The 12,958-nt window shown below is 41.4% G+C and overlaps 1 protein-coding gene across 2 annotated transcripts in view; it reads right to left on the bottom strand.

Annotated features, from left to right (window-relative positions):
- The window catches only part of Me1 (malic enzyme 1), a 116,223-nt gene that overhangs the window by 19,078 nt on the left and 84,187 nt on the right, over nt 1-12,958 (bottom strand). For both annotated transcript variants that reach the window (XM_075965072.1, XM_075965071.1), the window contains exons 8-9: nt 10,659-10,756; nt 8,981-9,094 (exon numbers count right to left, since the gene is read on the bottom strand). In XM_075965072.1, the coding sequence (XP_075821187.1) occupies nt 8,981-9,094; nt 10,659-10,756 (212 nt within the window). The remainder of the gene's footprint in view (nt 1-8,980; nt 9,095-10,658; nt 10,757-12,958) is intronic.

Here is a 12,958-nt window from a genome sequence, read left to right as displayed (position 1 = left end):
CAACGCTGCATCATGACAACTGGTCCCCAAAGCTCAGGGGAGCTACATGTCAGGGATTTGCTCTTCCAGCTCACACAACAGTTAAAGGAACCTGTCTAACTGCACTACCTTCTCCAATAGAGGAAAGTGATTCCAATGAGCTCTAGCTATCACAACAGAGCATAGTTGTGAAGGATGCTGACTTATCACTCAGAGAACACTGAACATTGTACTGTCTGCCCGTCAGCATTTTCAAATTACTTTCCACCTGAAAAATGGAAATGCTAAAATCTTCAGTAGAGTGTCTGGATGTCAATTTTACATATGTATTGACTTATTACATATTTAGTTATTTAAGGTCCACACTGTCAGATAATCCCCCTGCCATCTCTGCCACCACGCCTAGGGTTCTCTTGGTGCACAGTTTAATCTAAAGATGAGTTTCTTCATTTGGATACCTGATGACAACAACCAGGAGACTCTGTCCTGACAAGTGCTTATCTTCCAGGAGAGTCACTAATCAGACATCCACAGCCAGGAAAGTGTCTAGCTGAGCTTAAGGGAGCATGCCTACCATTCAGCATGCTGGAGAGTAAGGCAGGAGTAGGAGGCCAGCCTGGGCTACACAGCCATATCCTGGTGTCAAGAACAGAAGGGTGTCGACACAATTTATATATATATAAAGATATTCAATAATGTAAATCTACTATGTTACTTTATATAATTCTTCATTCTCAAATTCCTTGTCATTATTTTTTTTTGTTTTTGCTGTTGTTCCATATTGTACCACAACCTTAAATAATTTTTGTACATGAGAACACATGACAGCTTATGTACATGAGGACACATGACAGCTTATGTACGTGAGAACACATAGCAGTCGTAACATCTTGTCCTTTCTAAGCTAGGAACCTTGTGATTTTAAACTGTTCTCCTGGGCCAATGTTTATTCCCTACAAAGACGAGGATCTCTATCTGAACACTCAGGTGACTATCCATCCTTTGCCTCAGACCCACACTATCCTCTGTCAGAAGGAAAGGAGCCAGCACTGAAGACAGTGGAGGATGCTGCTCAGGCTCTCTTGTCGGAGCCAGACGACAGCACAAGCACTCACAGGCAGTGCCAGAGCAAAAACATGCAAACTGCTGCAGGTATATAGGTTTAGATAAATTTGCCTATGAACCATGAAAAATAGGAATAAAGCCCTTTCTTTTGATCACAAATCAAAAATAACCATGCATATATAAAAATAAAAGTAATATAAATTCTTAGGGGTGATTTTTGTCAGCAGCTTAGATAACCATATTTGAACTAATATAATTTGCATTACTGCTAGAAGCAACACATAAAAGAGGAGTGGAGTTATACTAAATATAACCAGAAACCTGAAAAAAGAAGCTAGGAATATCATAATCATAATCTGAAAATGACATAAATCTAATGTAACCCATATCTTCTTAATGCAGTGCAATGTCCTAGATTATCCAGGATGACAAAATAAACATCTAACTGTATTTCTGACTGTTGCTCTCACCTCTGTAAACTGCAGTCAGTATGTTAACAGTTTGTGACAATTCATTATCTAGGGACATTAAAAGAGGGCAAGATGCATTTTGACAAACGGTAAATTCATGGCACTTTTGAAGGTTTTTATGATATTTCGGAAAATGAAGAAAAGCTCTGTTTGATACAGAAGACCCTTCATCTCAGAAGAAAGGCAGAGCCGGGGCTGGGGATCCATCGGTCGTCCCTGCACCCACTGAAGGACTTGAGAGTCCTATAATACTCTCGCTTCTTGCTTTCTCCACCAATAAGTTGGCTGGATTGCTGACAACGGCCAAACAGATGAACTGGATTTGAGCTTTCCAAAGCTGAGAGAACAACAGTAACCTAAAGAAAAAGCGACTCCTCAGCTCGGCTTCCAGGGCTAATTCAATGCTAACTTAGACCTGGAGTGAGGCCTTATGTGTATCTTTCAAAAAGACTTTAAGAGAGGAAAGGGAGCAGAGACAGTTCCTCACTGTCACTCTCGGCAGCCAATTCTGAAGCAAAATTGAAGATTTGATTGTCAAGGTATTTATTACTATTATTATTATTAGTGTGGTGGATAATTGTGTGCTAGCTATACTACTATAGCACACGTGTGGAAGTCACAGAACAACTTGTGAGAATTGGTATTCTCTTCCTACTGTTAACACAGATTCTGGGGATTGTCCTGCAAGTGGCCTTATCTGCTGAGCCATCATCTCCCTGGCCCACAGTTGGAGATGTTATTAAAGATATTTTACGAGTTTAAACATGATTGGAGAAAGAGAGGAACCTGGAAAGAAAGCCACACCTGAGAGCATGATGTGAGCTTCTGCGAGAGAAATCAGATGCCCAGGTGTAGGTAAGTATGGGCTCCTTAAGGTCGAATCACAATTGTATTCACGCTAAGCATTTACACCCTTTAGGCAAATCTCATTTTTCATCTTCTCTCTCCTTTGATAATGAGATTCTGGAGTGGTTCCAGTTGCCTTGGACAGAATGATAATCTGATATGGAAAAATGGCAGATGCTTGGGTTGAATACAAAGTTTGGTATATGTGTTTTTCCTATAAAAAGGGTTTCTGGTTTCCTGCAAGACTTCTAGAAAGCTAGTCTACAGTCGGGACAGGCAATGCAGTTCACTGCGCTTGCATTCCTGCTTCTCCACTGGGAGAGGCTTCAGCTGGATGCCTGGGAGAGAGGCGCCCATCCCTTCTGTCCCCAAGATTCCCCCACTCTTCTGTCCTGCCTCAGCTCCCCCTGGGTGATGAGAAATGACTAGCTGGTTTCAGGAATCACTGTTCTAAACGATGCATCACAACCCTACAGGCAGGCTTTTCAAAGGCATGTGTTTCAGGATATCCAACACGGAGACACGAACACACAGCTCTATAATCACAGATTTCTGATACTATTGCTGTGAGAACAGCCCAAGATTAATGAAAAACATGTATGTACTCAGACCCTCTAAATTCCCTAGAATATGAAGTAAATCAAAAAAAGTCATAAACACTGTACCAAGCATCTCCAATCTCCTCCGGTAAATAGTTCTCAGAAAGTTTGTCACTTATCTCCATGAAAATGGAAAGACGTGTGTTTTATTGCAGACAGCTTGCTTTATTAATCACAGTAACCACTGGCAGGTCTTGGCCATGAAGCCCAAACTTGGCAGGATACACCCCAACTAGTAAGAAGCATAAATCTCCTACAGCCCAGTCCCCATAGATTTTTTTTTCCTGGTGTGACTTACAAATGCTGACTGAACACTGAAAGACAGCCAGGAATCACGGAACAGTAATATTAGCATTGCTGAAGGGCTCTACAGGACACAAGAAGAACCAAGAGACAAAAAAAAAAAAATCGCCTGCTAAATATTTTCCATGCCTAACAAGAAATGACCGGAATGGGGCAGCCTTGTCTGTATCTGCTGATGCTGCAGCTGTTGCCGTAAACTTCCACTTTTATTTTTCTCAAGTTGTGGCTCATCCCCACCTCAACATGAAAAAAAAAGCTGATTTGGACATACTCCTATGCTAGTCACTTCATCTGTATATGGAAACCGTCTTTTTTTTTTTTCCTTTTTTCCCCCTTTGCTTTAGGCAGAGAGAGTAGAGTCTGGGGCCCAAATAGGTTCTCCTTCCAAGGAACTGGATTAATGACACACAAACAAGGTTGAAATAAGACAATTGATTAAGAAAGGTGGCACTTCCTAGCAAGGAATTAGTCTAGAGAGCTAAGCACTGTGTGTGTGTGTGTGTGTACACATACATACATACAAACATACATACACACATACAATATATGGGCATTTTTTCTTTTTCTGCATATGCTGTCACATGTGAGCATTTGGTGGGAGGGATCTCCTGTCTTTCATCCTAGCTATGATTACTGCACACAGCATACCTTTGTTCACGATCTCTTTCTACTGTAAACTGGAAAAACACAGTGAAGTCAATTACTTAGAACAGAAGAAAATAAAACTGAAGTCAAAATCACCTCCAGATCCAGTCTTCTGCTACATGGATGTATGTTCATGCAGGGCTCTCTCTAAGCGTGTGTTGACTTATTAGTGAAAGCCACTGAAACAAGAGGCTGAGTATGGCCCTGTCTGTGCTGTGGCTTCCTGTCCTGTCTGACCATACTCGGCAGGCGTCACTGTGAGACTCCTCGGCTGACAATCCTGTCCCTCCCATTGCTCTCTGTCGTTTTCATGTGAGAAGAATTTTATATGTATTTTTAGCAAGTACTCACCTTAAGTGACTAAATTGACACCGATTATTTCTTGCTATATAATACTATAGTAAGGTACCATCAGTGATCACATAATTGATGCCAACTATACTAGTCTAATGTATTATATTATTATATTATATCACATTATATTACTGACAATCTATAGCACAAACTCCTATTGCACATATGGCCATAGGCAAGTGGTAGGAAGGGTTACAGCCATGACATTAAAAATATAAATAGAAAGCATGCTACAATAAAAACTAAGTCTAATTATGTTAACTCTCAAAGACAGTTGCCATGCCTTTTTAGCTGTGAGGGTTTGTAAGTCTTTAAAGTGTGAAGGAGTAACACCAAGAAAATGTTCTATTTTAAATTTTATGATTCTTTTAATACATTATGAGCAAGCCCACTATAAGCTAATAAAGTTATTATTGACTCTCAGGAGATGTGTAAGGACTAAACTAAAGATGAAAACCAGCACACAAAATAGTTGAGTAAATTTGAAAGCAAGACTAAGCTAATTTTCTAGCTTGTCTACAATTTATTAGTTTCCCAACAAAAATCAGTACAAGATTTTGAGCTATTTAATGGCATGAAGCATTGATTAATTGAATCTTAGTGTGTCTCTTTTATATTAAACAGTGTACAGGCTATTAAGTGTACAAAGGTCTTTTAAAACATAATTTCATGTAGATGGAAGTTTCTGCTTCACTGGGTCCTGTAGCCATTCAGTCCCAAAGAAACACACAGAGGCTTATATTCTCAACTGTTTGGCCTATTATTCAGGCTTACTACTAACTAGTTCTTTTAACTTAAATTAACCTATAATTCTTATCTATATTTAGCCATGTGGCTTGGTACCTTTTTTTAGTGAAGCATTCTCATCTTGCTTCCCCTGCTTCTGGCTGGCAATTGTGTTTCTGCTTCTCTTCTTCCCAGAATTCTCCTAGTCTAAATATAGGATTTTTCACTTGTATTGGTTTAATAAAATGCTTATTGGTCCAGTAGCCAGGCAGGAAGTACAGGTGGGGCAACCAGACTAGGAGAATTCTGGGAAGAGGAAAGGCTCAGTCTGCAGTTGCTTTCAGACACAAAGGAAGCAAGATAAGAATGCCTCACTGATAAAAGGTACCGAGCCACGTGGCTAACATAGACAAGAATTATGGGTTAACTTAATTGTAAGAGATAATTAATAATAAACCTGAGCTAATACGCCAAACCGTTTATAATTAATGCAGACCTCTGTGTGTTTTGTTGGGACTGAACAGCTGCAGGACTGGGCAGGACAGAAAACTTTAGTCTATAGTCTGGTTGCTCTGTGTATCCTTCAGTGTTTATTAAACCAATATGAGTGACAAGTCTTTACAGGGTACAAGAGCATCATCCCACAGCAATTTCATCTTAGCAAGTACAATATATGCACCTTTTAATTTTGGCAGGTAAAGAACATAAGTAAAAGTTGCCAGTTGGGTGTAGCCATCAACTGCAGTCATTCTGAGTACTGCAATCCATGGACCCTAGAGCCTCAGCTCCACAGACCTATGTTAAAACTATGCTGACAGTTATGATACTTGTGTGGCTTTCACACTAAAATGTCACAGGAAACTAAAGTCATGGATTCCCACTATGCGGGTTCTTGAATGTCATACATTCCTGGGACTTGCTGTTCTTTGTGGCATCTAGCATGTGTGTAAATGGTCCCTGCATTCCTCTCTTCTCCAACCGCTGAAGGGGCATTTCCACTGCAGACTCCACAGGCATCCCGCGCGTGCTTTGTGTCACTTCCTCTCACTGTTTTCCCCTCCAATTACCTTTTCTTAATTCTCCCTATACCTAGAAGTCTTGGGAGTCCAACTAGAGTCCTCCCTCCACCTTCTCCCTCCTTCATCTTTCCTAAGCCCTCGGTATGCCAGTCTTTCCTTTAAACATCTATAGGATTGAGTTTCTCTTACTCAACCCTCTGTTAATTTTTCTAAATTATTGCAAGAGCTTTGAGCCTTGTTTCTCTTTCTCCCTGTACCTTCTTTCAAGCCGTCCTGCACAATGCAGTCAGGACTGAGAAGGCCGCCTTTCTGCTCACCCTCTCAGGACTCATGCGTCATGTCTCCTTCATGCGCTTCCTTTCCACTCTATACCCAGTTTCACAGAACTTACTCTTTAGCAGCTGCCCAGTCCTCCACCGACAGTTCTCCCCCGTTCACGCAGCAGACTGCTGTCAGATGTGGACCAGTTACACGTGTGAAGACCTCTGTCAGGATTCTCCATGACTGTCACCACGCAGCAGACTGCTGTCAGGTGTGGACCAGTCACATGTGTGAAGACCTCTGTCAGGATTCTCCATGACTGTCACCACGCAGCAGACTGCTGTCAGGTGTGGGCCAGTCACACGTGTGAAGACCTCTGTCAGGACCCTCCATGACTGTCACCACGCAGCAGACTGCTGTCAGGTGTGGACCAGTCACACGTGTGAAGACCTCTGTCAGGATTCTCCATGACTGTCACCACGCAGCAGACTGCTGTCAGGTGTGGACCAGTCACACGTGTGAAGACCTCTGTCAGGCCTCTCCATGACTGTCACCATGCTTCCTCTTAGTTTCATTTACTGGGATGAATTTCAGATCTCTGTGGAGACTCTACAGTAACTCAGAACTCTTTTCAACCAAGCCTCAGAAATGCCCATGCTTCGTGGTGCCTCGGTCTTCCTTCCCTCTTCTCCGTGTCTCCCTATGCATGATGGCGCCATGACAGCACTCTGTAACAGCATCTTCCCACTGTTCTGCAGCCGCTAACTTGATTTTCCCTTTATGCTGTGAGCATCCTGAAATCAAGTGCCTTACTGCAAACTTACTAGAATCTAGAACAATGCCTGGACAGTGGGAAATTTCAGGCAGTGAACTACAATGCATGTGATGTGACCACAGTATATGTTGTTTACAGTCATTCTGATTCTTGAAAGCAACAAATCTTTAAGTCAAGAAGGCTACACTTGCCGGTTGCCAGACAGTGGTGGTGCACAGCTTTAATCCCAGCACTTGGGAAACAGGGCAGGCAGATCTCTGTGAGTTTGAGACCAGCCTGATCTACAGAGTGAGGTTCGGGTTATCTGGGGATACAGAGAAAAATCCTATCTCCAAAAAGAAAGTTACATTCAACACCTTTAAGCTGATAGCTTTACATATACCTTCTCCTCCTATAAGGCAAAATTTGTCAATGTATGACTATTATAAACATTTTTCCCTAGCTTTTATGAATTACAATTGCTAAGAACCTGGACTAAAAATCCTACCAACAAAGTAAGCTTTAGGAGCAAGGGATATAGTTCAGAGGTCTAGCATTTGCCTAGGATGTGCAAAGCCCTGGGCTCGGACTCCAGCATTATAACAACTGTAGTAATAACCTTGTAAAGTTAAATACAGATGATATTTGTCTTCTGTATCTTGTGGATATCATATATTTAAATCAAGCACTATAAAAACATTCATTTTCTTTTTAATCTGATATGCTGAATCATTTGTTTTAAACATACATGTCACATTGTAGCTGTTCTGTAATCTATTTGACTAATACGTTTTGGAAGTATAACAGATCACCATTACAGTTAACGTATGATGAAACATCACTATTGCAAATATTGTCTTAATAATATCCTCACACCTACAACAATATAAGCATACTAATTTTAGGACGGATTTTCAAGAATGGGAACAATCGGTTCAACAATATCAACTTTCAAAAGCTCCGGATACCTGGAGGATGACTTTCCTGAAAGTCAATTTCAGGTCATTTCCTCGCTGTGCTGCAGAAAACACAGCGTATCACCCGTCAGTCTTCACGTAAAAGGGGATTTGTGTGTATTTTATAGTAGTTTAATGAAGAGTAAGTGACACAGCAGGTGCCATAAGTCATACCGCAGCCTGTCACCACTAGGTTTTCACATGACCGCACAAAGGAGGCCCTCTGTCACATAAAAGAAAAACTGGGGCTCATTCCAACAGCCCATCTACTAAGTCCTTCTCCTCATGATCCCTTCAACTTCAACAACTGTGGCAAACAGCAGGTATGTGGGCAGCTCCCTCACTCTCTCCTTCCTTCCTAATCTGCGGTGTGTGACAGAGAGCTCTTCCCAAAGTGTGCTGTGTAGGTGTCTCATCTGTGTCTGCAGCCAACTGCTTCAGAGGAAAGCTAAGCTGATGCCAGCAGACTAAGGATCCGGGGCTGTGAGGATTCACTCCCAGTGGAAGCCATTCCTGAGACGGTTTTCTTCTTCATCTAGAGGTAGTCAGTACACCTGAATGGCACCATCATTGTGTTTATTAGCGTGTGTGTGTCTGTGTGTGCGTGTGCATACTATCGGGGTGTGCAGCCGCACATGTATGTAAGGGTATATGTGGAGGTCAAAGGACAACTTCAGGCACAGTTCGTTGTCCGCCATCTACCATTTCTTTGCTTCCGACAGGTTCTCTCACTGACCTAGAACTTACCCAGCAGGTTACACTAGCTGGTCAACAAGCTCAGGGGTCCACCCGCCTGTGCTTCCTCACACTGGGATTACAAGCTTGTGACACTGCGCTTGGCTCTTTGAAATTTAGGTTTTGGGGACAGTCGGCACTTTACTGACTGAACTCCCATGTCCATGAATGCTAATCTTTCAAAACGGCTTTTTAAAGAGACACTGAGAACACTAAGTAGCCTGCTGAACGGTCATTAGGACAGGCACTTACAGTGACTCTTTCTTACCTTAACTATCAACCCCTTCGAGTCAACCAACCAGATCTTCTTTACAGCGTTCTCCTTCGATAAACCTTCTTTCTCCATGGCCATAACAATCAGGTGAGCAATCCCCAAGGCAGCCTGAAAAGAAGGTATAAAAATAAAGACTTCAAAACTTGTTCTGCATGTCTTGTCGAGGGTAACACGTCACCTCATTGTGTCCATTGGTGAGGAACTGCAAAACAGCCCTCTGTCCACTGAGTTTTAGAGCTTTAGTCATGAATTCTCATTAGGAGCTAAGCATTTTTGTCACATTGGGTGTGCAAAATGGCCACTATTTACTCCACTTAATTACAACACAGCCACTATGATACAGTTTGCTAGTCAGCACAGATAAGCCAGTGACCCCTGGCTGTCAGTACATCTGACTGGAGTTAGACAGTCAGGACCAGCACAACAAGGAAACACTACATTTAACACAGTCAACTGTCAGCCTGGCTCACAGGACCACATGGCCTACTGTCAGGAAGCTGCTCCTTCAACTGAACTTGAGTAAGGGAAGCAAGCTCATTTGGATGGGACCTTACTTAGACAGGAACATAAGACTGAAAGCAAATATGTGTTGCCCAGCATTGATTCGTTCTCTTAATTTAGGCAGAGAAAGCACTGCAAAATGTCTCCCAATATTAAAGAAACCCTCTTATTTGGAATTTGGTGAAGTCTAGATAATCTGTGACATGCCACAGACCTCATCTTTTCAGGAACAAACCAGGGCCCACAAGTCACCCAACCAGGAACACTGCTGTGTCATATTCCAGAAACTTCTAGAAATACAGAGAGGCTTACCAGAATAGAACTAACATATCAGAGCTATTAGGTAGGTTGGGCTGTAATTTCAGTTTGAAAGTGAATCTCTGATTATATTCTGAATGTTTTCACGTATCTCTAGCTCAGAAATTTAATTTCAAAATAAGCAAAATGAAAACAGTATGTACACATTCCTACCCATGTAACAAGGTGTTTTGATTATAATCATATTAAGTTTAATTTTTTTCAAAATGATTAGCCATAGTATTTCCAATTTTGAATTCTGTAATTATAGAGAGATTTGAGAGTTTTCTCACAAGAAAATTAATATTTTATTCTGTTTGGGAGATGAATTAGCTTTCTTCTTTTAAATGAGTATTGTCAATGACTTCAAGTAACTATGCAGTTTGGTCTTACACAATTTCTTCCAATTATTTAAAATGTCTTGGTTATAATGTTGAATAGTTTTGATGTACTATGTATCTTTAATTCAAAATGATTTTCTTAAAAAACAATTACAGTTACATATGTACAGGTTGGACTATGTGGGGCTGTGAACACTTCTGACTGCGATAGTGGGGGATGGGTACACTAACTTCAATTCAGTGAGGTTGTCATATGTAGCACACAGCACACATTGGTAACCTCGTTGGGTATCAAGCCTTAAACATGCATAACAAAGTCAAGGTACCATTTGATAATCTCACAAATTTGAACTGTCAAAATGTTTTACACTTCCAAAGTCTCCTATAACATTACTGTAAGCTGCCTTAAAGCGTGCAGAATCTTCCGTCTACTGTACGGTAACACTAGGAGAGCACAAGACCTTGAGTAAGCACCGAGCTAAAGCTAGCCACTTATCAGTCGGGACGCAGTAAGCAGTACACAAGGCAGGTACCTCTCCAGCTCCCTGGAACAGCACTGTCTGATCAGAGAGCTTGTTCTTGGTTATTCGAAGAGCTGCAAGGAGACCCGCAACCGCAACAGACGCTGTTCCTAAAACAAGTGATAAATATCCTTGAGTAATCCTCAGATGGATCCTGCTGGATTCCAAGCTTCTATCCGCATCTTCACATCACCATATGACAGGGTAACAGGGGACAGACAGGACCTATGTGTTTGTCTCCATGCTGGCATATGAGACAGACATCTTAGGCTAGGGATATCAGTATTTTAGGACCACAGCTTAAATCCTTGAAAACCTCCCAAGGGGGACCCGAGGATGGTGGGGAACAGCATGGGCTTGGGTTATGTTTGGTTTTCAAATCTGGGTTTAGACTTTTAAGGTAGGGCCTCATGTAGCCCTGGCAGAAGTTAAACTCTGTGTGTGCCCAGGATGGCCTCAAACTTGCAATCCTCCTGCCCCAGCCTCCTAAATGCTGGGATTATAGGCATATGCCACCATACCTTGTTTGAGTTTGGATATGATGTGGAATTCAGTTCACCCTATCTGGAAGAATTTAGAAATGTTACTTTGCAATCTGTTTTGCTCGTTTGTAAAATGATTTTGTTGTATGATACAGAAGAGTAATTAGTGTTGAAGTTTTTCACCTAAATATTCTTGGGGCTTTGAAATCCACTGGTGATCCCCTCCACACAAAGGAGGCACACAGTAAAGTAAATGCTTGCTGCTGATGGGGTAGTGGCAATGGTGTTTCAGATGTATTTGGAATTTAATGTTTAAATTTGAAAATAGCCAATAATAGCAACTGAAATCTTATTTTTTATTATATTCTTTAATTGTCTTTCTACCTATAACTCCTATCAGAACTCTAGGTAATAAGGGAATGCATGTACAGTAGGGTACGGCTGCTGTCATCACACACAAGAACGTAAATGGCACCGTTCTAATCCTAGGACTTCACCACGTACACAGATACGCAGTGGTGCTCTTGCGCTAACATGACTACGCAGCTCGATTCCTGAAATAAAACTGCAGGTTTTTTGCAATGCCTTCCAGCTTTATGGACATTTTACACCACCAAGGAAACAGTCTATTGTTTCAATATCACTCCAGGGAGCAGCAAAGTCTGGCCAAACTTAAAATACCCTTACTTGGTAAAATCTAGACCTGGATAGATGCAAGTATGACCACTGAAATGTTCACGAACTGTCACACATTGCGCAAACCACTGTTTTGTGCATAATTTAAAGTGGAAGTCTAAGAGCTGACGAAGTGACTCAGCACAGAATGTTTGCCTAGTGCACAGAAGGCCCGAGTTAAATCTCCAAAACCACAACAGAAGAAATTCTGTACAAAATATGGCTGATTTATATAGGAAATATGCCATGATGTCTGTCCCATGCACCAAGATACACTCGTGAGAACTGTTAACAGAAGAAATTAGGGAGGAACAAACGTCAAGTTACCGTATTAATTATTCACAAGCAGCATCTTAGGCTATCTCTTCCTGGGTTCTTCTGACAAAAGCCAGTCCAAAGTTAGATGTGAGGAATCGTAAGCTCACTTCCAACTCTGGGATCATATGATTCCAAGACACCTACTGACTGTCGCAATGTCACAGGATTTAACTAGTGGAAAAGTCAATGTTGGCACATTACCAGCATCACTACTTGGCGTTATTCAGTTTTGTGCTTTGTTTTTCATGGGATTGGAGACTTGGAGACAGACACAGGAGGTTGAGTTGTCTAAGTATAATGTGCCATTGTCATGTGGTGATGCCAGCTCACTCCACTAAAATGCTTTACTGCAGACATGGCTAAATAGGGAGCACGAGTCCCCTCTCTCTGTGCTGGATACTAAGTCATTTTAAGTATATTCCACAGCATTTCCTTGTGACACAATAGAATGTCTAGTCTGTTCTTTATAGCATCAGATGGTAAGATTGAAAAGATAGTTTAGCATTACCAAAACTTTAATGTGAACCTGACTTTTTTAAGATTTATCTTTTTAATTTTTTCATGTATATGAGTGCTCTATCTGCATGTATGCCTTTATGCGGGAAGTGGGCATCAGATCCCCTATAGATGGTTGTGAGCCACAGTGTGGGTGTTGGGAATTGAACTCAGGATTCTCTGGAAAAGCAGCCAGTGCTCTTAACCACTGAGTCATCTCTCCAGCCCATGAACATGATTCCTGTACATAGCCTGTAGCTACTTTAAATTTCTTTGTAGAAAAGCAAGTGCAGAAAATTAAAATTTTATAAAAATGTGTTTGCAAAATAAATCACACAATTG

The sequence above is a fragment of the Microtus pennsylvanicus genome, chromosome 3, assembly GCF_037038515.1.
Source record: "Microtus pennsylvanicus isolate mMicPen1 chromosome 3, mMicPen1.hap1, whole genome shotgun sequence".
Taxonomy (NCBI): domain Eukaryota; kingdom Metazoa; phylum Chordata; class Mammalia; order Rodentia; family Cricetidae; genus Microtus; species Microtus pennsylvanicus.
This window is presented reverse-complemented; position numbering and strand designations above follow the sequence as displayed.